General features: G+C 32.0%; 1 protein-coding gene across 6 annotated transcripts in view; it reads left to right on the plus strand.

Annotated features, from left to right (window-relative positions):
* Positions 1–294: 294 nt before the first annotated feature.
* LOC127702998 (E3 ubiquitin-protein ligase CBL-like) overlaps positions 295–27,208 on the plus strand; it is a 56,637-nt gene continuing 29,723 nt past the window's right edge. For all 6 annotated transcript variants that reach the window (XM_052207363.1, XM_052207367.1, XM_052207365.1 and 3 more), the window contains exons 1-5: positions 295–833; positions 9,523–9,669; positions 19,066–19,197; positions 23,082–23,219; positions 24,822–25,041. In XM_052207363.1, coding sequence (XP_052063323.1) covers positions 310–833; positions 9,523–9,669; positions 19,066–19,197; positions 23,082–23,219; positions 24,822–25,041 — 1,161 coding nt within the window. In that variant the 5' untranslated portion in view covers positions 295–309. The remainder of the gene's footprint in view (positions 834–9,522; positions 9,670–19,065; positions 19,198–23,081; positions 23,220–24,821; positions 25,042–27,208) is intronic.

Genomic DNA, 27,208 nt, shown 5'->3' on the forward strand with positions numbered 1-27,208 from the left:
GGATTAGAACCCCCCCCCCCCCCCCAATGAGACCCCCTAAATTTTTTTAAAATAATTTATAAAGTAAAAATTTCAAATCTTGTAATTATTAAAATGTAAAATCAAAATTTCAGTTTATTATCCTGTTAATAAATGTTTAAAACTACAAATGAGATGACAAAACTTTTAATTTGAGTATCAAGGGTAACTCGATTGTTTCATAAATATCGCGGCATTAACTTAATTCACCATGATCAGCGTAGAACGGAACAGGGAAATCCCCCAGGTTGTTCACTATAGAATAAGGTAATAACCAGGAAGGAAAACAAAATGGCGAACAGGGATAGACCGAAGAAAGAGTTCGGTGGTGTTTTGGGCATGTTACAAGTTGTTTTCCCACAGCAAAAGCTTGTAGTCGATAAAAAGACAATAGAAAAATCATGGAAGTTAATGGACAAGGTTGTGAAATCGTGCCAACACCCGAGAATGAACCTAAGAAACAGTCCTCCATTCATTTTGGATATCTTACCTGACACTTATCAACACTTGCGTTTAGTGGCTAACCGTTATGACGATAAAATAAACACATTAAACGAGAATGAATATTTTAGAATATTTATTGAAAATTTAATGAACAAATGCAAAAATACAATCAAGCTTTTTAAGGAAGGAAAGGAGAAAATGTTTGATGAAAATTCACATTACAGAAGAAATTTGACAAAACTGTCACTTGTCTTTTCACACATGCTTGCAGAATTGAAGGCCATTTATCCTAATGGCACATATGCAGGCGACACATTTAGAATAACTAAAGCTGATGCTGCTGATTGGTGGAAGGATTCATTTGGAAATAAGTAAGTACAATGACAATGTATTTGCAATAATATTCATGTATTTATCCAAGAAACAGATATTCTAAGATCATAATCAACCAACTCCTGATAATGTGCACAAACTTCACCACTTGGAACCCTTATTTAATGTTCAACATCTTCTTTGTAAGCAGCAACCCTCTATCAAGGAAATTATGAAAGAAATGCAAGCTCTGGAAAATCGTATCAACTGGGAGATACTATATATATATAGCTATAAGCTACATGTAGTCCATATATAGAAATAAGAAGATATGATATGAATGCCAATGAGATAACTATCCATCAGCGTTAAAATGATGTGGTAGGAAGCAATTATAGGCCACCGTACAGCCTTCAGCAATGAAAAAAACCCATACTGAATAAAAGCTATAATAAGCCCCAACATGAAAAATATGAAACAATTCAATTGAGAAAACTAAGGTCCTAATTTATAACAGCAATTTACGAAATAATAAATATGACAAGACATGAAACAACGACAACCACTAAACTTCAGGCTCCTGACTTGGGACATGCACACAAAGAATATGGCAGGTTAAATATAATGTACGTTTGTGAGCACCCTCCCCCTAACATACATGTATGCATGTGCTGTTGGGATCTATCTATGTTTGTATAGAAATGGAAAGTTAACAATTGGGAATCTGAAATCATCTCTTTTGTCTTAAAGTTAAGTTCTCTACTGACACTCACTGTCAATTTCTAGATGCAAATCAAGATATGAGGCAGACTTAACTGTGTCTGTTGTATCCTATATTTCAAGTTTGATTGGATAGATGTATTCAGTATAGTCATCAAACTTTGCACTTTTTAGTGGAAAGATGTTATCTACATAGCTGAAACATGAAGTTAATGGATAATACTTACACATACATGTACTCAAAAATATTGACAGAAAGAATGCTGACTATTGATGGTGACATTGGTGTATATTAACATTAGTTAACAGCCCTGCAGTAATGGCATATATATATCTTTACTGCATTATCATGATTATCATAATTATAAATAACTTCATATTAGTGCATATACATCCTATACAAATGTACTAATTTGATAATTACAATGCTATAGTTAATGTTATATTGTCACAGTACATTGTAAAAGGCCATTGTTTAATAACATCCTTTACACTGACTGACCCCGGATTAACAGGTGTACCCATTCATAAGAAAGGAACTGGAAATTGGTCTATACAATGATGTACAATGTATACCAGCAGTCACTTTTGGTTGTTTATTTATATATACCTGAATCATGATAATGGTAAAAAGAATAACAAATACTGTGAGCAAGAGGTAGAGAGTTTTGCTTGTTGTGATATAAAGAAGGGTTCTTTAAGCTTTAGATAGAACACTGACATACATATGTACACGATAAACACGTATGCATATGTACATCTACATTTTAAGCTGTACATATGTAAGTGAGTATGTTTATTTTAGGTTTTATCCTGATGCTGGAGTTGTCAGTGTTAAAAGTTGCAAAAATCATCAACCTACAGTGACCTGTATTTTCGGTTAGGGACCAACTGGCCATTTGTCTAAGTTGTTTTTTGTCAGTCAGATATATTTTTACTTCGTTTTCTACAATAGTATTATACATTGTACTTGTTGATGATTTTCGGCATTTAGAAAACGGTTGTCAGGTTAAACAAAAAGGACATTGCTGTCAAGAACTAATTAATTATGGTGAAAATTATTTTTCAGTGAGAAAAAAAGTCTGGGCCAGCCCTCCAAAATTAGGGTACACACAAATTTCTTTTTTATGCCTAAATTGACATGTACACAATGTACAAAATGTATGTCATATAACCATGACCCTGATCTCAGTTTCATGCTCTTGTAATCAGGTTAGGATTTCGGGATAAGGTCTGTTTTCCTCAGTTAGTTTGATAATTATAGAGTATCTGTGGTTTCTGAAACAAGACAGAGTTCAGTTATTCAGCTACAATCTCATCGAAGGGAGATAATCCTGAGATGTCTTCTATGCAGTATTGGATTTGCTCATTGTTGAAGGCCGTACAGCGACTTTTAGTTGCTAACATCTACTTCATTTGGTCTCTGGTAGATAGTAAATTGTTTCATTCAAAGCCTCATTTATATGAGATCTAGCTATAGCTGATAACTTCTTAAATAAGTTAAAAGACCATTGGAAATCAATCTGCTTATCATTCTTTTCCCAATCATGGTCAATGACCTCATTTGCTTATGACATCATGATGCTGCCACTCTACTTGATGGAGAAAACCATTCTCAGGCAAGGATAATGTGCACAAACTTCACCACTTGGAACCCTTATTTAATGTTCAACATCTTCTTTGTAAGCAGCAACCCTCTATCAAGGAAATTATGAAAGAAATGCAAGCTCTGGAAAATCGTATCAACTGGGAGATACTATATATATATAGCTATAAGCTACATGTAGTCCATATATAGAAATAAGAAGATATGATATGAATGCCAATGAGATAACTATCCATCAGCGTTAAAATGATGTGGTAGGAAGCAATTATAGGCCACCGTACAGCCTTCAGCAATGAAAAAAACCCATACTGAATAAAAGCTATAATAAGCCCCAACATGAAAAATATGAAACAATTCAATTGAGAAAACTAAGGTCCTAATTTATAACAGCAATTTACGAAATAATAAATTTGACAAGACATGAAACAACGACAACCACTAAACTTCAGGCTCCTGACTTGGGACATGCACACAAAGAATATGGCAGGTTAAATATAATGTATGTTTGTGAGCACCCTCCCCCTAACATACATGTATGCATGTGCTGTTGGGATCTATCTATGTTTGTATAGAAATGGAAAGTTAACAATTGGGAATCTGAAATCATCTCTTTTGTCTTAAAGTTAAGTTCTCTACGAGATCTAAATCCTGAGATGTCTTCTATGCAGTATTGGATTTGCTCATTGTTGAAGGCCGTACAGCGACTTTTAGTTGCTAACATCTACTTCATTTGGTCTCTGGTAGATAGTAAGTTGTTTCATTCAAAGCCTCATTTACATGAGATCTAGCTATAGCTGATAACTTCTTAAATAAGTTAAAAGACCATTGGAAATCAATCTGCTTATCATTCTTTTCCCAATCATGGTCAATGACCTCATTTGCTTATGACATCATGATGCTGCCACTCTACTTGATGGAGAAAACCATTCTCAGGCAAGTAGCGTAAGATGGAAATTATCACACAGAAATTGCGAAAGATCATTACAAAATTGCAGAAAATAGCTATAACATTTTATATATATGGATTATTTACATGGAGTATGACGTCATATTAAGGCTTGTGATGCTTGACACTGCTCAATTTCTTTGAATTGTATACAATGTATATTTCATCGTTCATACTCATACAGTACTTTTTAATACACTTTTAGGAATTTATTTCATATATATAATGTCCAAAGGCCACATTTGACTTTCCAGGACTCTTTCTTTGAAGTGAGCTCTACAGTAGAAAAATTACTGACTTGTGTTGAATTTGTCGTTCATCCACAAAGGAGTAGGTTCTAAAATGGCCCTTATTTCTAGCTGAAATTTGAAATTAGGATTAATTGATCTAGATCTCAATGAATCATAGCTAAAACAATGACTAGATAGAAAAATATGTCTTTTTGTTGAAAGTTTACATACTTACATTCTATTCATGACTTCACAAATAGCTCATTATGATTTTCCACGAAAATTCAATGAAAATGGGTAAATTTCCATTGATTTCTTTGATAGTAAACATAGAGCGCTGTGTTATGAAATTTTACATATATCTGGCTTAAATATTTAGTTTGTCGACTCCTGTGCTGTATGTTTCCTAAGTTATCAAAAGAATATTGCTTTCAAACTTGCACTCAGAACATTTGTAAGCTTGTAAATATAAAAATAAGAAGATGTGTTATGATTGCCAATGAGACAACTCTCCACAAGAGACCAAATGACACAGAAATTAACAACTATAGGTCACTGTACTGCCTTCAACAATGAGCAAAGCCCATACCACATAGTCAGCTATAAAAGGCCCTGAAATAACAGATGTAAAACTATTCAAATGAGAAAACTAACGGCCTGATTTATGTACAAAATAATGAACGAAAAAAAAATATGAAATGCAGCAACAAAGGACAACCACTGAATTACAGGGTCCTGACTTGGGACAGGCACATACAGAATGTGGCGGGGTTCAACAGGTTAGCAGGCGCCCAACCCTCTCCCTAACCTGAAACACGGTACTTATACATCCCCAAGCTTACTTAGCTTAGTGAACAGGAATGTTAACTTTTCCTACATGTATATAAAATCTGTATAGGGACCAAAGGCCTAATGAAATAATATAATGAATGGTCCAGGCCATCATATGTCATCATTCATCCTTATAGAAGATAGTACATGTACAGTGTCCTTGTATTAAGTAAAAATCTTTTGCAGTGGGAATCAATAGCTCATTGAAATTGTGTCTTTCTTGATTGTTGGACAAAGGTATGTTTATAATTCAAATTGAAATGACAGAATCATTTTCCAACTCTTTACTAGACACAAACAAAGGAGCTGTGTTTTGTTTAGATCCGGTTTAAGAAAAATGAATGTTTATTCGAAAAGTAAATAAATATAAAATACTTAGCACTTAATCATGCATAAAATTGGATACATATGGCCCTGGACACTGCTACAAACTAAATTATATCAGAAAATTAAAATCTTTTATAATTTAGACATATGTTTGATGAATAGAAAAGAAAGTGGTTAAGAAATTAACTACCATTACATATATATATATACCCACTAAAACATTACGTTTAAATTAAAACATTAGAAGTTACGGAAGCTGTGCAAATTACCAGACATTGATCTGTTGCATGAACATGATGAAAGATTGATAATTTATAAAACAAATTTGCAACAGGAAACGAACAATTATTTTTTGTAGATACTTGACCTAATTTTTGCAAACTTGTCTGATATCCTGTTTCTGTCAATATGTTACTACATGTACATGTATAAAATCTATATTTATGTCATTTTTACTATTTAAATGATTAAATTTTTTGTGCGTTTAACTGCATGATCCAATTAAGGGCTTTTTTTGGTAGTGTTTCGTTTGATTTGTTATTTTTTGTGGTTGATGAATATGAATGAAAGGAGGTGGTTTTTTTTTGGGGGGGAGGGGGGGGGGGGGGGTGTTATACATTTACATCAATTAGACAACAATTTATCAACAGAATATGTAAAATGTATATATACATATGTATAACACCATAGAGACATATACATATGGTGTTGGTTTTGCTCATTGTTGAAGGTGGTACATACAGTGAACTTGAGTTGTTTATATCCTCTTCATTTGGTCACTGATGGATAGTTATTTCATTGGCAGTCCTACCTTATTTTCTTATTTTTATGTTAAGAGACAAGAATGGTGGGATTTGGACCTTTTAATTAGCATATACATCATGTACATGTACATATATATATATATATATATATATATATATATATGTTCTGAGTTGGTAGATTCAGAATTGAATTTTTAGGATAATATACACATTGATACACTCCTTTTTCAGTACACACAATTTTCCATTTTCTGTATATGTCAGTGACTCAGTACATGTGTAAATTAACTGTTTCAAAAGATTTATGGAATATTTTTGACAGTTAATTATCAATTCATGGGGTAAATTAAAAAAAAAAAGAGAATAATAGTGATTCATTTTTACTGTTATACCAAAAGTAAAAAAGGCATTTTGTTTTTTACTGTCCATCTGTCAAACTCAAACTGCCTTTACCATGTTTACTATATATTATCAATTGGATATTCTATTCATTTTGAAAAAAATGGTACCAGTGGTTAAGGTGGGGGGGGGGGGGGGTGGGGGAAGAGATTTGTTCTGATATCACTATAATTGTGTTGTTTAGGATTCACTTTCGTTTCTTGTCTTACTTGTATAACTTTCAACTTATATAAGAACGAAATATCCGAAGTAGAGAACCATTTTGTTGGTAGTGGAATTCAAGCCTTTCCTTTTATTGGGACATATAGGGTGGTTGTTAGCAAAGTTTGAATAGTTTTTATACGCCCGTTTATGGGACGTATTATGGTATACCATTGACCATCTGTCCGTCCCTCAGTCTGTCCGTCGTCAACATGTCGGACAATAACTCAAATAAGCTTTAACCAATATGCATGAAACTTTGGTGAATTGTTTATATCTATTGATGTGAGCTCCCTTTCGTTTTTTATAAATTTCAGATCTACCGTTTCCGAGTTTTGAGGTTTTATTCATTAAAAAAGGGGTGATTTTCCAGTTTTCCGACAATAACTCAAGAATGCTTTCACCAACTTTGAAGAAATTTTGGTGAATTGTTTATATCTATTGACATGAGCTCCCTTTTGGATTTTTATAAATTTTAGATTTAACGTTTTGGAGTTACAGGGTTTTATTCATAAAAAAGGGGGATTTTCCAGTTTTTGGACAATAACTAAAAAATGCTTTCAGCAGTTCTCATGAAACTTTGATGAATTGTTTATATCTGTTGATGTAAGCTCCATTTAGAAGTTTATAAATTTTAGATTTTACATTTCTGAGTTATGGGGTTTTATTCATTAAAAAAGGGGGGATTTTCCAGTTTTTGGACAATAACTCAAAAATGCTTTCAGCAGTTCTCATGAAACTTTGGTGAATTATTTATAGCTATTGATGTAATCTCCCTATTGATTTTCATAAATTTCAAATATGACATTGAGAAGAAATTGAACTTTATTTGTTTATAGTCTGACAACAGATTTACTAAGTATTGCACAACAGCACAGTGTATTGCACAAAGGAAGAAATCTTTAATTGAATATAAATTCAATTCATATAACCAATTTCAAGTTCTTTGACTACATTTATTCAGAAACCTATAATATGTCAAATATTTAATTACAATCCAAATTCAGACCTGTATCAAGCTTGATTATTGTGTCCATTTTTGCCCCAACTGTTCAGGGTTGGACCTCTGCAAGCGTATCCAGCTGCGCTCAGCGAAGCAGTTTATTCATTTTTAAAACAAGTTTAGTGGTCTTAATATATGTCTGCTTGTACAGGTATGTATTCTGGGAGGCTGTGGTTTAGTTACAGCAGAAAGGATAAAGAAAATAATTGGAGGCATGATCTTGTAAGGCCAGTAACTGCTGTTATCTTAGATTGTTTAAGGGTTCCAGAAAACAATAGACACTTGAATGTTTTGCACTTTATGATCAGATGACAGACCCTTATCATGCTTATCATCATTGTATTTTCTCATGAGTAAAAATGTCAAATATATATATGTTATATCAAAGGAGGTCCTTAATATGAATTCCGCACATCAATGATTTATACAAAAATGTATTTATGGAGCACTTAATGTATTACTTCAATTCAGGATATCCTGGAATATTTCAGGAGCTCAATCTTGTTTGTGCTCCAATGAAATGTTTATAAATTCCAACCCTAAATGAAGATGCTTAAGTTTTTTAATGAGCTCAAATTCTGCTTCATATAAGTAGAATGTATTCTGAATTTGCATAATGAAAAAAGGGAGAGAATATATACGATGGGGGCAATCTAAAATAAGTCTTAAAGAAGTCCAATTTAAAGGATAACACAATGGTGAAAAAGACAAATGATGAATAGACAGAAAACTTCAGATTTAGCATAAAAAAAATGGTGTGAACTCAGGTGCTACAGAAGGGTATGAAGTTGGAAGTTCTGATATGTAGATTATCAGGTTTTCTACATGCATTGATAAAAATATCACCCATGAGCAAAAAGCTTCATATTGTGTTGCACAGCTAAAATTTTATGATACATTTTTGTATCTACATGTGTATATGCAGAAAACCCAATAATCTGTTTATGGTGCTACATTGTATGTCTGGTCTTTTTTCCCTACATAAGACAGTTTTACTCAGTTTTTCTCAAAAATTATGGAGAGTCTGATCAGGATGATATAGGCAAAGGGAAGCACAATAAATTTATAGAAGCACCTTTAAATCTTAAAATATACTAAATTCAAAATCTCCCTTTAAATGTTCAAATGTATTAAATTTAAAATCTAGACAATTTGTGGGCCTGACTTCTGAATCATTGTATATCATTTCAGATCTTCAGGAAGTTTAAATACGATCTAATGTCAAAATCAAATACATGTTTTGCATAAGAAAATTAGACTATTTGATTCATATTTATAGGGCTGCTGGCAAAAACATAACTTTGACAAAGGAAATTTATGTTTATCAATGTAATACATGCATTGTTTTGATTTCTGTGCAGATTACATATATTTATTTTTATATTGTCTTACTATATATATATCTCTATTTCCTTGAGATTTAGTTTTTAGGGTACATGTAGATTAAAAAGCATAGGCATACAAATACTTCCTTCTAGTTAGAATATAAAATGTCCTATAAATAAGATCAGATAGGTGTGCCATTTGTTTTTCTTTTGGTAAATTTAAAAATTGGTATTACTGATCCAAAATTCAAGATGGCCTCCACCTTTGAGCACATTTAGATGAGATTCTTTTTGATGATTATGTTTTTTTATATTAATTACAGATGAACTAAACTTTAGTAAGTATTTTTTAATGTGAAAATTTAATTAAAAATTTGTCCTCTATTTCTTTTTCAGAACGATTGTTTCATGGAAGATATTTAGACAGACACTTCATGAGTGCCATCCTATCAGTTCTCCATTGGAGGCTATGGCTCTTAAATCGACTATAGATTTGACCTGTAATGACTTTATATCAATATTTGAATTTGATGTGTTCTCAAGGTAAGTTTTCTTTAAAGATAATTAAAAACTATAAATTGTTTTTCAAACAAGAAGGTGTTTCTCAGCTACAATCTCATCGTAGGGTGACAGCCCTGCTATGAGATGAAACCGAGAAACATCAGCAATAATTTTCTATCTCAAGCGAGTAGCATGATATGAAAATTATAACAAAAAAAAGATGAAAGTAAAAATACAAAAAAATAGCCATAAAAAGTTATCAAAGGTACCAGGATTATAATTTAATACGCCAGACACGTGTTTCGTCTACATAAGACTCATCAGAGACACTCAGATCAAAATAGTTATAAATCCAAACAAGTACAAAGTTGAAGAGCATTGAGGATCCAAAAATTCCAAAAAGTTGTGCCAAATACGGCTAAGGTAATCTAGTCCTGGGATAAGAAAGTCCTTAGTTTTTCGAAAAATTCAAAGTTTTGTAAACAGGAAATTTATAAAAATGACCATATAATATTGCCATACATCAGTATTTTAACTGAACATAAAAAAGAATAAGGTTTTGCAGTTTGATTGGTACCGTTTATGTTATTACTACCACTGGGTGGATACCTCTGCTGGTAGACTGTTAGTCCTTTATAGTATCACTAGCCCAGTAGCAGGCATAAAAATATGGATATTGTTTTATTTAAATTTGCTGTTATAAAATTAAGATAATACATTACTGCCATACATTAGTATATAAAAATCTATGTTATTATTACAACTGGGTCGATAGACTCGATACCTCTGTTCTTATACTGTTAGTCCCAGATACATGTACATGTAGCAATGTGTAGTATGACCAGCCCAGTTGCAGGCATGAAAATGTGGATATTGTTTTATTTAAATTTGCTGTTATAAAATTAAGATAATACATTACTGCCATACATTAGTATATAAAAATCTATATTATTATTACAACTGGGTCGATAGACTCGATTCCTCTGCTCTTATACTGTTAGTCCCAGATACATGTACATGTAGTATGACTAGCCCAGTAGCAGGCATGAAAATGTGGATATTGTTTTATTTAAATTTGCTGTTATAAATTTTGAAATAATTTCAAATTAGATAAATGTATCTTCCTCTTTAACAGCTGAGATTCATTGTACTGGTTTGGCTTTACTTGTAGTCCATTTTGGTTTAAGGATGTACTTGGGTCAGGTTTAGGAATTTTTGTCAGATGTTCGGACTCCTTGATTTTTTTCCTACGACACAGAGTAAAATATTTTAGCCCATAACACCAATTTTTCTTTTCATATAAGACTTCAATAGCTCATAAAAGGTCATTTACCAAAATTTAAGCAGATTCTAGATTTCTTTTCTTTCGATTTGAGACCCAAATAATACCAATGCAAATATAAGTCAAAAGTCTGAGTCAGCCTTTTCCCGCCATTTAAAAAAAAAAAATATCTTGAAAAGGAGCTCCATAACCTATCAATATTTTTAGCTTATTTTGTTCCTTAACTAATGCTCTTCTGACTTGTAGTATCAATTTTGAATTCTAGATTTTTATACGCCCGTTTACGGGACATATTATGGTATACCATTGTCTGTCTGTCCGTCCGTCTGTCTGTCTGTCCGTCCGTACAATAACTAAAAAACACTTTAACCAATTTGCATGAAACTTTGGTGAATTGTTTATATCTATTGACATGAGCTTCCTTTCCATTTTTATAAATTTTAGATATCACGTTTCCGAGTTATGTGCTTTTATTCATTAAACAAGGGGGATTTTCCAGTTTTCGGACAATAACTCAAAAGTGCTTAGAGCAGTTTTGATGAAACTTTGGGGAATTGTTTATATCTTTTAAATTAACCTCCCTTTAGTTTTATTATAAATTTCTGATATGACATTGAGGAGTTATGGAACTTTATTCTTTAAAAAAGTGACGGGTGTATCATGCGCTCATTAATCAGCTGTTCAACGTTTTTGTTAGGTTTTGGACTTACAATTATAAAGTCTATTTTGGCCTTTAGCATCACTGAAGAGACATTATTCATTGTGTTATTTGTCGAAATGCACATCTGGTGCAGGAAAATTGTACTATTAATTGAACTTCATACTCAGAACTTGATTTGATCTTAGTGAGGGAAGGAAGTAGTTAAAAAAAATTAAATAAAAAAAAATGAATTAATAATATTTTTGATACATGTACTTATCAGATGGAAATGATAAGAGACTAACAGGAAGATTTAATCTATGACATTTATTTAATAGTAGTATTAGCTTTCCAAGTTCTTAGACAAGATTAAATTTCACCCAAAAAGGTTTTATTGGAATTAAATGTGAAATTTTAAGGTTGCTACCTGAACCTGTAGTGTTTTTTTTTGCTTTATGAAATTATTTTCGTTCATTAGTAAATTTACAACAATTTGAATCATACTGTTAAACATGTTAAATTTGGATAGACAATGGTTTAAAAAAAAATCCAATTCACGATTATCTCAATATTTAGAACCTGTATACAGTCATTCCCAAGGGTGCCGTACATTGGGCAAAGACCAGTAATAATTGGTTTGATCCAGATAAATGATATGCATTACTGGACCAAATGACCAGAAAAATTTTGAATTTTGTCCTAATCATATGTGTAAATGTCCAGTAAAAAAGAGTCTGGTCCAGTTAAGAAGATTAGTTTACTGGACCAAATGTCCAGTTGATTTCTCAAAGCCTTGGGAACCACTGCTGAATATATATAAAATTTGGAGAAAAATGGAATAATTTTCTTCACACATTGCGAAGTCCTTTATTGTTCAACGATTAATAGAGTTTTTTGAAGACACAAGCAGTTTTTCGTGCAATTTGTTATTACTATTGCATATAACAATTGCTTCTCTCGAAATATGTTACAAAAGCCGTCATGTGGTAGAACAGTGGAAATTCTTATGACAAAATATTACCTCCCCTGTAAACACTGAAAACTAGATCTTCTCAATGTTTGTCCCATTTTAGCAAGGATGCTATCAATTATGGATTCAAGGAAAAACGTTCTGGTAAATAGTAAAAATTGAAATAAATTGAAATAAAACAAAACTTCCACTCAATGTTATCATTTTCCTCCTTAAGTAGCAAACAATGAGTATAGCAGGCTATAGAAGCTTGGTGTAAAATTGGTTTAAAATGTTGCTATGCGAATAAATGCCACGAGTACCAACTTTAATTTATTTTTTTACTGTCTGTATACCTCTCTGGAACATGCTAATTATTCGTATATATAAACAAATAGATCAGAGAAAGTCAGGGAAAAAATTCCAAAGGAATCGATTGATATGCAGCAAAGATTGGCACTTTTGAAATTAAGTTACTAAGCAAAATCAAACAGACCTTATCTCGATGTAAACATTGAATGTGAATAGATCGAGAAGACCGCAAATAATTGTACAAAATTCAAGACATACTTTTCTTAAAATTATATACAAAATAGTAGAAAGATACATACTTTATAAAAAATGTTATCTTTAATTTTTTAACCTGCACAGACAGACTTTTAAATGTTTATATTCACGAAAAGACAATAGTTCTCTATTGAATGTACATGTAACAAGAGCAGACCGGTGTCCTCGATAACTTAGGTGTGAAAAAAAAGGCATACTTTGGGAAATTGTAACATGCTAAGGACTTTTTGGAACACTCAGAAAATTGGTGACCCGAAAGATCTTTCAATTTTGTATGTACATGTTTTTTTCCAATTTTTAGGCAGTTAAGCTGCCTTATGCGAGCACCCTAGATTTGTGTTCTACCCAATAAATGCTGAAATACGTGCCATTGTTATTATCTAGCTGGATATAATGTTATTTATAACTAATTGAATAGTTTTTTCATACTTTTAATTCTGGATTACAAAAATATGACCAGAAAAAACCTTAAATGATCGTCGAACCACCCAAAAGTTTTGAAGTTGCACATAGGAAGTAGAGCACATTAGGAATCCTTATGTAGTTTATTATCCCCTGTGCTTTTGGCTAAGATGTCAAAGAACAATTGTATGAAATATTTAAAGACAAGTAGTTTAGATTTCCCAAATGGCAAAAGTCGTAGGAATATTGTTTGTCGTCAATACGTGGTACAACTACGTCAGTAGTCTATTAATAAGTTCAACTGTTCATGCTGTTGGCGGCAATTTCAAATTAGAAGACGAAATTTTCGTATCATTTCAATTTGGAGGCAGGGGTTCAAATTAGCGGTGGTCCGAGGTCCGCGACCTTCCACTTTTGCAATCGGACTCTCGACTTGGTTACTAGCTACGCCCGACGGACCTTTCACTTGAAAGAAATTAAAAATAACTTTGCAAACCTTTTTACCAAAGTCTCTAAATAAACGATCTCAAAACGTATTTTCATCTTTATTATTCATAACAGCGATGTTCATTTTGTTCAACCGCTAGCTTTATACAGATAATCGCCGACAAGTAATGTGTAAATTCGAGTAAAATCGTATCTGACTGACAAAAACAACATCGAAAAACAATGGATGCCGTGTAGACAATTACAATATCGGGTCCGATTCCGGAAGCGGATAAGGGTAATTCCGGGTTTTGGAGATCAACTACAAAAAAAAAATTTCAGGCAGGTGACAAAATACATCTATGCATGGTAAATAAATATAAACACTAGAAATGGAAACCAAAAGATATATGTAAAAGAAAGAAAAAGCAAAAAATATTTGATACAGAAACTCAAAATTACTTTCTGACAAATTTTAATGTCCAAATCCAATACAATGTGACAGCTGGGAACAGTATATCTAACAATATATATGTTCCTGGTGACAGTATAAATCTTCTTTATCAGTGATAAATGTTGATAATGCATGTAAGATTCTTTTAAAGTGTAAACATATTACTGCAATTTTTTTCTCAATTTTGAAGGGTCAGTTAAAATAGCTGGAAGTTTCTTACTTTGTTTTCACAAATAGTGCAACTAGATTATATGATACCTGAATGTAAGCAAATCATATGATATATAGGTTGAATCCTTTGGGTCACTCTACCCCCTCCTGTTTGATAACTTTGAAACGGATGAGATCCCCACTCCTAAACCATATATATTCATGTATGGGACAATATAACTAATCAAATGAAATACAGGGGAGTCCCTGGGGTCACCCCAACCCTCCTGTTTGGGAACTTTGAAATGGTCGAGATCCCCACCCCTAAACCAAATATATTCATGTATGGGACAATATAATAAATCAAATGAAATATAGAGGGAGTCCCTGCGGTCACCCCACCCCTCCTGTTTGAGAATTTGGAAACGGTCAAGATCCCAAGACAAGACAAGACAATTTATTTAAACTTAAGCACACGTATGGTGCTACAAGAGGATAACAATTTTACATTAACAATTACATATATACTTATACATTTACAAGCAAGACACACAATAAATAAATAAGTGATATCATACAATAAAATTGAAATAAACCATATTTGGTTGATTTGTTTGCAAAATTCTTAATTGCAACGTGGATATGAAGTTATTGTAACATGCTTTGTATTATGAAAATATTTTTTCAATATGTCTTAGAAACATGCACACTTTTGTTAGCAGTGGCACGTTACAGTGTGATAATAGACCAGTAAGTTTCAATTGGGAAGGATTTTGTGTGTAATATGTAGGTATATACCTTTCTCTTAAAGACATAATTTGTTCATTGGAGCATACAAAAAAATAATGATCCCATAAACCATACATATTCATGTATGTGACAATATAACAAATGAAATGAAATATAGGGGGAGTCCTTGGGGGTCACCCCACCCCTCCTGTTTGAGAACTTGGAAACGGTCGAGATCCCCACCCCTTAACCATATATATTCATGTATGGGACAATATAACAAATCATATGAAATATAGGTTGAGTGCTTGGGGCCACTCTACCCCTTCCTGTTTGAGAATTTGAAAACCGTCGAGATCCCCACCCTAAACCATATATATTCATGTATGGGACAATATAACAAATCAAATGAAATATAGGGGCAGCTCCTATGGTCACTGTAAACCATCCTGTTTGAGAACTTGGAAACGGTCGAGATCCTCACCCCGAAACCATATATATTCATGTATGGGACTATATAACAAATCAAATGAAATATAGGGGAGTCCCTGCAGTCACCCCACCCCTCCTGTTTGAGAACTTGGAAACAGTCGAGATCCCGACCTCTAAATTAAACCATATATATTCATGTATGGGACAGCAGAACTTATCAAATGAAATATTGTCCTGTTTGATAACTTGGAAACAGATGAGATCCCCACCCCTAAACCATATATACTCATGTATTTGGCAATATAACAAATCAAATGAAATATAGGGGAAGTCACTGGGGTCACCCCACCCCCTCCTGTTTGAAAACTTGATAACGGCCGAGATCCCCACCCATAAACCATATATATATTCATGTATGGGACAACATAAAAAATCAAATGAAATATAGGGGTAGTCCCTAAGGTCACCCCATCCCCTCTTGTGTGTGTTTTAAGAACTTGTAAAAGTTTGAGATACCAACTCCTAAACCATATTCATTCCTGTTCGTCATTTCAAACAGATTTGAATGACATACAAGGTCAATCTCATAGGCATCACATATGCATATCACTTTACTAGACCTAATCAATGTGTACTAGACTTTGCCCAATGTCAGGCGACCATGGGAATGAATAATTATGGGAGCTTTGTTTGGGAGACTTTGTAACAGCATTCTGTTACAATTATTTCTTGTTTATTATAAAATTTTATTGATGCAAAAAATGAGTAGGTTTAAAGAATTTACCTTAATTATATTTTGAATAATTTCTGGTTCTATAAAAAATTTCATTTTAATATGGCTCATTTTAAAGAAAACATATCTTTCAAGCCCAAGAATGTTTGACCAACTTTATTATAATCACCTGTCATTTTATTCCAAACTTAGACATCATGGACTTGGGGTGAAGGCGGGGGTTATTTACATTTACTATGGGCAGGTCAGTCAGACCTCACCTTTGATCCCCGTAGTAGTAAACATTTGTCTGATTTGTGTCTCATAACTTTTGCACTGTAGAACACAAACTCAGTTTTCTTTCCAGGGAAACAAGTCCATGCATGCTATTACAAGCTCGTACTAAGTCAACTTGAACTACTAACAGTCAACTAATACCAACGTTAACTATCAACTAGAACAACTGCAATCATTTCGAACTTGTACCACTGCAGACACATGACCATTAAAAATATACTTGATATATGCGTTGCTTTGGAAAACCTTGATAAAATATGAATTATTTGCCTTAATAATTAATTCATTAAATGAACATAAATGCACAATATATGAATGTTTAATGTTTGTTCTTTAAATCTTAAAAAAAATGAAGCAACATAGCCACAGTTTTCATAATTATGTTTGCCTTGGTTTTTGGTTAACTGCCTACAGCGCTTACAGTGCTTTGATTTTTATCAATATGCAGCAAAGATTGGCAGTTTTTAAATTTCAGTTTCACAAGCTTCTTAAACAATTATCTCGATATATACTGAACATAAAACGTCGTGTATTTGCATGTACATGTATATTTCTAGTAACACAGTTTAACAAATAATTTCTGTAAAATGCACAATTATTATTTAGAAATAACTTTTGATCAGTATCGTCACCAGTATTGTTTTATTATTGACTTTCTCGACTCTATCATAAGAAGAGTGAATTTTCTTTTGTTTTCGTTCACTGGATATCCCACTAAGAATGCTTGCCTCAAGTGTGGGAAGTATTGTGATCTATTCAAGGCCTGGTCAAACCAAAGAAATAGAACTGAAAATTAGGGGAGAGGGTACCTATTTTGTGTAATCAACTCCTATAGTATTCTACCAAGGTCTCTAAGTCTTCACAGAAAAATTGCACACATGATGAAGTTATGCACCTGCTATTATGGAAATGTTTGAGGTATTATTTTCCACTTTTCCAGACTTGGGAACTTAGTGATTTATCTGCAAAATTTCCTAAAGCTGGTACCAATTTTTTCTTCAAACCCAGAAAGAGATGGATTTTGGGAATGTAGCACAAAGCACCCTGTTTACTACTTGTACTATCAAAAAAGTATTAAAATTACAAATGCATGTTATTTTTCTAAAATATGATTTAAAAAAGAAAAGAATACTTAATATTCAAAAAAAAAAAAAGATTATAAGGCAGATGTAACCTTGCTATAAATCTCAGTCCTGTCCCAGTTAACCACTCGAGCAGGAAACCAGATAATTAAGAAAAAATTCACGGGCTTGAATTTATACTGATTTTACCACGGTTGGCCCTTTATGCTAAATATTTTACCTGGAGCGATAACGAGGGGTAAAATATCAGCATAAAGGGCAAACCTGTGGTAAAATCAGTATAAATTCAAGTCCCCATGAATTATTTCTATTCTAATAGGACTAATCAGCAATTCTTTTGGATCGAAGCGATATAGGTGAAGGCAAATATTTGCCATTCCCATAAATTAACACACTATTACATTGACGTAAAAGAATGGAGCAAACTGAACTAGTGAAATGCTTAAACTAGTTACAATAACGTATTTAGATAGGTTTGGATGAATTTAAATGATAATCTTACTTATATGTAAAAAAAAAATTGGCTTATAACACGTTTTATCATCGTTTGTTTATGTTTCCTTGTTTTGATGACTTTCAGTTTCACAATTGTGCATTTTTCCGTAAAATGTTTATATTCTTACGTCATCGTTCAATGATGTTGGGTAGCTCATTCATAAAAATGCATATGATGTGGCAGTATTAGTGGCGGATCCAGAAATTTTCATAAGAGGGGGCCCACTGACTGCCTAAATAAAGGCAACAGTAGTATACCTCTGTTCGAAACTCATAAATCGATAGAGATAAAAACAAATCCTGGTTACAAACTAAAACTTAGGGAAACCCATCAAATATAAGAGGAGAACATGTACAACGACACAACAAAAACACAACATTAAAATGTAACACGCACAGAAACGAACTATAATATAACAATGGCCATTTTCCTGACTTGGTACAGGACATTTTAAGAAAAAAATGGTGGGTTGAACCTGATTTTGTGGCATGCCAAACCTCCCGCTTTTATGGCAACGTCATCCACAACACCAAAACGACAAGAGGGGGCCCAATCAAGTCATGCTTCAGTGATTCCCTATATAATCAACCAAATTTTTCCCATTAAAGAGGGGGCCCGGGCCCCCTGGCCCCCCCCTAAATCCGCCTCTGAGTATGATCGGAACAGCCTAAACAATATATTCATATATATTATTTTAACAGGGGTGTGTACTCAAAGCGTTTGAAGAACGTCATATTAGAATTACAGATTTGATCACATGTTATTAGCTAAAAATAATTACTAGTATTATGTTATATCAAGTATTATTTTTTTTATCCAGATTATTCCAGCCATGGATCAATTTACTACGGAACTGGAATGTTTTGGCAGTGACGCATCCTGGTTATGTAGCTTTCCTAACATATGATGAAGTCAAGGCTAGACTTCAGAAATATGTCGGCAAACCTGGAAGGTAATTAAATCACTAAGACATGATTTGTTTAGAATTGACATCGCTGAAATATAGAGCTATCCACTTGCCAGTGCTTGTATATCTCCTGACTGGAGGTGGAATAGGATCCCAGTTACAGGAAACCAGTCCAGTACACACGAATAAAGTCCCTTAATAAATCAACCATCTTTTAAATGGGATATTGTACCGAGATGAAATTATGTAAAGATGATTGAATTTGTAGTATATATAAAGGGTATTCATTAAGCTTACAACTGTTAAATTTTAATTGATTCTAAAATGTAGAGAGTGGATGATTGTCTGAGTATATGTTCCAAATTTCATTTTCAATTTTAACCAAGAAGTTGATTAAAGGACCCTATTAATACTCAAAACAGTATTGCTCTCTTAAATGCTGTCATGACCTCTCAAGAATTCTCCAGGAAACCATGAAGGGGGATACTAGTATGAGAAAGTAATTGAAATTTTTGAGTCAGATTTTTAGAGAGTACTCCCCCTGAAAATACAAATTTGCAGCTGAGGTTTTTGGACATGTTATTTTATAGATACAATGTACCACAATGTACATGTATTTAATAAAACTCCAAAGTCATACTACCGGTACTGTTCATTTTTATAAAGAATTTTTTTATTCTTTATCAAAAAAGTAAAATCACAAAAATACTGAACTCCGAGGAAAATTCAAAAAGGAAAGTCCCCAATCAAATGGCAAAATCAAAAGTTCAAACACATCAAACGAATGGATAACAACTGTCATTTTCCTGACTTGGTACAGGCATTTTCTTATGAAGAAAATGGTGGATTGAACCTGGTTTTATAGCTAGCTAAACCTCTCACTTGTATGACAGTCACATCAAATTCCATTATATTGACAATGATGCGTCAACCTTATTCTTTTATCTATATTATTAATATTTCTATAAAGTATAAGTTTGATGTTTTTTAAGTCTTGTTTTTTATATGGTTTTCTTTATGTATGTTAATAGTCATATTGTTTTAAACAACAGTTTTATCTATATGAAAGATCTTTTGTCTATAACAAAGTTATTGGTTCAGATTTCTGTTGCATGCATTGATGCACAATGTTGTTTTCTGTTGAAAATATGCACACAATAAGTAACACATAGAGTGTTTGTGTAATAGAATTAATTACATTTAACCATACACTACTGCAAATTTGTTGTATCATTAGAAACAAACAAAGTCCTAGAATTTTAGATTCTGAAAGAATAGGAAATAATATAACTAATATTTCAAAAGCTATTTCAGTTTTTGTTTCCATAACAATTTAGTTGACTGTTATAGAGTTTCTGTGTCAATTGTATAATCCTGTCCTTTTTTCTTTTTTTTTTTTAGAATATGAAAAAAAAAGCGTTGCTCTGGTATCTTTTGACAATTTTCAATGATGCTTTTAAAAATTGTTTGATAATCTTTTAAAAGTGTGTCAACTTTGCTCAATTATCATTCCTTTAGTTTACATAACTTATACATGTACCACAAGGTAGATTATACATGTACCACAAGGTAGCTTATACATGTACCACAAGGTAGACTGTAAACAAGTTAAAACAAGAATTTACTGTCGAATAACAACAGCATTCTCTGTATAGCGAAATTAATTTTTCACAAGAAAATGGAATAAAATGAAAAGTTTTTCCTGCCTGTTGGGCCTTAATAATTTTCACTTGTTAGGGTGAACCAACATTCATTTTTCCATGGTCTAAGATACAAAGTTCATGTTTTGGACTATATCATTTAATATGGAGATTGTCGTTTGAAATTGAAACCTTCAAGTGAGCATGCATAGAACAAATAGTAATTAATTGATATTCAAACTTGGAAGTATAAATAACCTGACCACACTAGTAGTACAGGCTTAAACATATTGATGGTCAAACCATTTAAAAGAGTAAAAGAATTTGAAACCACTTTCAAATTGACAAAGGTTGTAACCTGCTGACATTTTGAGAAACTGACAACTCTTTAGAAGTTTTTTTAGAAGATTCATACAAATATGTGTACATTTGGAGAAGGCTCCCTTAAATGGGGAGGGTTAACAAGTGTGATGGGTCCATTAGAAAATGTTTCATCAGACTGTGGGATATTCTGTTTTTAAAGCAGAAATTTTTACCATTCATATCTACATGATCTAGATTTTTTGTTTTTTCATAGTCATATATTCAGTGCACAAGGGTTATTGACTTGTATCTAGTATACTTTTTGTTCATAAGTATAAAAGGTATTATCTTAAACCAGGTGAGGTTTTTTTTTTTAATTGTGAATGTAAATTAAAATTCTAAATGTTGAAACCTAATATTATAAACACATTACATAAGTACAGTTTATAATAGCAAGATTATGTAATATACTGGAAAAAAGGAAGGAAGTTTATTCTATAGAGCATTTGTTTATCTACACCATGGAGGAGGCTTTAAATATTCATTTACCCCAGTACATATTTATTACGTATTGAAGGATGGTTCTAAATGCTGTTTAATTAAATATTTATTGTTTCCATGGAGTGGGTGTAATACAGATGTAATTGCTGTTATTCCCGATGTTTTAAACCAAAACTTATTAACGTTGGCCACATGATTAAGACAATGTATACTTTAATAAAGCTGGAAAATACGTACATGTTGTACATCACAATGTTTAGATAGCTTTTTAATTAAACATTGATGCTGTCGCCAACAGGTTGGGCACATTTGATAGTTCAAATAGGGTATTCAAAGATGTCACATTTCAAAATACATGTAATTGTAAAATAACATATTTGAAACACTTTATTTGTATTCACATCCTGAGTTTGGGTGAAATATTTGCAAACTGTTTTGTAAGCAAGTGATAATAAATTGAAGCCTCATATTGATTTTATGAAGGAAAATAAAACTCAACCTAAACCAATCTAGGTTTTTCTGGGGTCTCCTTGATTTCCACTTTCTATTTTCATGAGATGTAAAAATTACTTTTATATATTCATAATATTGATATGTAATTTACTATCTTCAATTGCAATTTTCAGTAGAATTTTCAAAATATATTGTATTCATTATAAGAGAGCCTTCTGGGTGGTAATATCTCAACACAATTTCAACAACTAGTCAGATTGCCTAAGCATGATCGTTTGTATTTGTATCTGTTACAAGTGCAGTTTTCATGGTTTGGTAAAGCTTGTCATAATGTTGGGAAACTTACAGTTTTAATGATGTGAAATTGCAAAATCTGACTCAGTTGAATCTTTTTAAATCAGGAAGCAACTCATGTTTGTAGTGTCTCTTAAAATTTCCCTTTTTATTATAAGATGAAATTATATACTCTTCAGATGGACTTTCTCAATTGTTACTACAATTGTAGTTAGTTTCATTATTGTGCTTCCTTAAATTTAAGGAAAAAAAATGGGTCAATTTGACAAGAACTGTAACAGATAGACACTTTGGTGTAGTGACTGTAATCAGATATGATTTTAAAATCTTCTGATAATTTTATATTCTTGTCAACAATCGTCATGGTTTCCTGTAACTTATATTTGAACCTGAAACCTTGGAGGCTGTCAACAATGTATTTTTCAATATCGACTTGTACAATTATAAATTATCCACTAACCCTCATACCCCTGTGCTGCTTTTCCTAAATCTGGCTATTTTATTTTATTTTTATTTTTTTATTTTTTTTGGGGGGGGGAGATGTGGAGAGAGGAATTGACGAGGATGTTACAATAAAACTATCTGAAAAGTTGAAGAAAATTAAAAATGAATAAACACCAGACCAAACAAAAAGAAAATATTTGCATACCATTGATACATTATAATCAGTACAAGTATATCCTTTACTTTCTAATTACTACATCTAATTATAACTTTGCCTTTTTGTTTTTTTAACAGTTATGTGTTCAGATTAAGCTGTACCAGATTAGGACAGTGGGCTATAGGATATGTAACAGCAGAAGGACAGATACTGCAGACGATACCACAGAATAAATCCCTTTGTCAGGCATTACTGGATGGCCAGAGAGAGGGATTGTAAGTTTAATAATAGGGGCAGTTATGAATTCACCGTTTCATAATCTAAAGAATTGTGGGTAATTTCATTGTCGTACCCCAAAATGAAAATAACGTCACATAATTGGTTGAATTTCAATTGTTTGGGACATTGTAAGCAAATTACAGAGTTTTGGTGAATGCTTTTATAAATATTACCCAGAATGCATTAGAATCTGAATTGTCACCAATCTAAAACAAATATCCCAAAAAACATTTTAAATACTTGTATGCATGCATAAAAAGCATGGAAGTATTTCAGATCATGTGTCGGAATACATAAACAGTGTTGTGTATTATTTATATCTTTGTACCAAACTTCTGAGGTTATATTTATATATAGAAAAACAACTAGTGTAGACAATGAAAATTTATCACAAAAATCAACAAATCCAACAAAATGATTTTATTCCCGAATTTTTTGACTGTTTTTTTGAGATCCCATTTTAAGGATGTATTCTTCTGACGTTTTAGTCTCGTTGAAATCTCGTTCTGGAATTATTTCTAAAATATACGATACAAGTGGAAAATATGAATGAATTTAAAAAATGTTATAATCAAACTTAACTCTGTGAAAAAAATGTGTATTTACAATGAGTAGTTTTTGAGAAATCAATTTTTCAAATTTTATTACCAATCAAGTCAGTCTTTTTAGCCAAAAATTTGAGAAAATGGGTGAGGGGTACAAGAAATGATTTTACCAGAAACATGTACATCCCATATCACTTTTTTCTTTTCAAATTTCTTAGATATGTATTTTTTCAATCATTTATAACAAAGAAGTTGAAATAATATGTATTTTGTTCTTAAAACAGAGAAAAATGACAAATTTACAAAATTGACAGCATGGTAAATTTGACACAAAAAAGCATCAAAATATGATAAAACTTTCTTATATTAACACCTACCTATAGTTTTTTAAGTTAAATTTATTCAAATTGGTCCACTCCATCCTTATTGAAAGTATGAAAAAAAGTTTAATTGTGGAACTATGATTTTTTTCACAATAATAGCCCAAAAATAGGTAAAAATTGATGAAAAATGGAAAAATCATCAAAATTGGGTACTTTCAAAGGGCCATAGCAAAAAAAGAAGTGCACCACCATATGATTTTTTCTTCACCAATTATTTTTTTTACAGTCATATAAACCCAAAAATCAGGTTAAGAAAAAAAATTTAATTCTAGAAATTTTTGGCTCCTCAGAGGTGTAAATCCTTAATAGGCAATGTCTGATATTTTTACAGATCAATACAGTACAGTGATGCATAAAATATCTACAGTCAATAACAAATATTTAAAAATTACATGGTAATAAAATGGAACATACCATGTATTTTTGTCATTTATTTGAAAGATGGTAATCAAAATCATACAAAAATTACCATCTGCCATATTGAAATAAAAAAAATGTATAATGTCAGACAGCTACAATACACATGAATGTATACCAAATTTGGAAGAAAAAAAATGTTAAAAACATATTTCTTCTTTATCTCAAATACTGTTAAGTTCTTTTCTTTTATTAGACGATGTTCCAATTATATATCAGTAATGTAAAATTTTCACCATTTGCTCTGTTTCAGTTTTAAATATCCAGATGGCAGAAGTATAAACCCAGACTTAAGTTATTTAGTTCAGGATTCTCAGGAGGATCATATAAAAGTTACCCAGGAGCAGTACGAACTTTACTGTGAAATGGGATCAACATTTCAGTTATGTAAAATATGTGCAGAAAATGACAAAGACATTAAGATTGAACCATGTGGTCATCTATTATGTACACCGTGCTTAACACAATGGCAGGTAGGTCACAAAAAGTAATTGAAAAACAGAGGTAATTGTATCAGATAGTTTTTGTCTTGCCTGCAACGAATGTAAAATAATGCGAGACTTCAAGATGCTAATCCGGTGGCAGCTTAAGGTATTCATATAAAGCTTTATATTTCAGAAGATGAATAAACCTTGATGCTTCATACCTTGTATATAAATGCCTTATATTAACAAGTTTATGACTGTCATATGTCTATTGTCCTTTACCTCATTTTCATGGTTAAATTACTGCTTAAAAAACTGTATTGTTATATACCAAAAGGATGACTGAAAAAATTTATTTAACCAGTGTGTTTTTACGTTGACTAGCTAATTCATTGATAAGTGATCACCTTTAAGTTTTTGTGATTAGGTCAGTTTCTCAGATACTCTCTCTTACTAGAAGGTAAACTGTATTTGGTGCATGGAATGACTGTAAGGTATACATGTTGGTCTTGCAGGGTTCATCTGACCTTGACCTCATATTCATGGTTCATTGGTCGATATTAAGTTGTTTTTTTCTATGCCCTTTTCTTAAATATAGCATTTACACATAGCAGTAGCTCAACTATATATGGTGTATGGAATGATTATAAGGGTATATATGTCCTACTGGCAGGGTTCATATGACCTTGAACTCATATTAATAGATCATGATTATGTTAAGTTTATGTGAAATCTGCAGTATAACCTTGATCTTAAACAAAGTTCAACATCAATTTTAGTCATAATTAGTTATACAGGCAAGACATCTCAGCATATGCACTCTTGTTTAATCATGTGTGGATTTAAAAGGACAAAATAAGCTAATTTCTCTTTCAAAAGGGAAAATTTCAATATGAAAGGAAAGAAGGGAGACACTCAGTGAAAAAGGCCGAAAATATTATTACGATGTTTTCTCTAAACTGAAAATATAAATCTTCTTATGAAATATATATGCACAAAACATGTACAAATTCAGTTATTTAATTTTCATTGATTAATAAAAAGCCTTTTGATATCTAGTTATTTAATGCAGTTGTAAAGCTTGATAAGATGATCAAGGAAGTTAAAAGTGACCTTTAATTTTTATCGACACTCAGGAAACCCTGCATTCAAAATGTAGGGTAAAACAAGTCCACTTTGAATTATGTAAACAGTTATATATATATATAAGGACAATCATTTATGGTGTATTATTTGTTACTCATGTTATTCACACCATTGGTTGCAGTGTATTTTTTAAGGGTACTCTGTGTTTAAAGAGGAAGAGAAAAGGAGGGGGCTCTGTTGTAAAGTTCTTAAATACTGTTAGGTTGAAGATTATAACTTGATGAAAATCATAGGGTTTATAGACGGTGATTCCATTCTACTTTTACAAAATTCTTAACATGAATTGGGTAGACTGTTCTGTGAAGTTGAGGTGTTTGATTTCTTTTTCCTATGTGGCTATAAATTACATTGAAATTGGCATAATATGTACTATCTCAAATGGGTTTTATATATATTCTTGATTTTTAAAATTATGATTTTGAAAAAAATTATATAGGTTCTAAAAAGGAAGAAGCTCTATTTAAAAGACATGAGATTTCAAGCAGGAAAGGAAATGAAGAATACACATAGATGAGACAGCAACCAAACAACACATAAAACTTAAGACATCTAGAAATGTACATACTGTCTTAAACAATAGACAAGTGTCTTTACAATATTTCAAGCTTTAAATAAGATGATTTTCATGTCAGTTTATTCTTTTTCTAAAAACTAGTATGTTCATTAAATGTGATGAAAGATGCTCAAAGTTGTACATAATTGAGAAAACTGGTCTGTTTCAAATTTGGAAAAAGTGCTTTATAAATCCTTAAAATTCTTATAATTTCTCACGTGAATTTCAGTTGTTTGTATGTTTTGCTTCCTCGTTATGAATAGACAAACTACTTTCTGTAATTGTGATTTTATCATTTCCTGCAGTTTATTTGGAATTGGAACAAAACTTAATATCAGTACCTGTCTCTATTTGTCATTGTTCATAAGTGTCTTTTTCCAGCATTATCAAATAAGTTTTGTCACCGTCTATATATCTGTCTGTCCTTATGTCCATTTGTTACATTTAATTTCTGTCCCATTTGTCTTGGGAACTACAAATAATAGCTTCAAAAATTGTTATTGGGCTTTATGTCAG

Source organism: Mytilus californianus, unplaced genomic scaffold, assembly GCF_021869535.1.
Source record: "Mytilus californianus isolate M0D057914Y unplaced genomic scaffold, xbMytCali1.0.p SCAF_5, whole genome shotgun sequence".
NCBI lineage: Eukaryota > Metazoa > Mollusca > Bivalvia > Mytilida > Mytilidae > Mytilus > Mytilus californianus.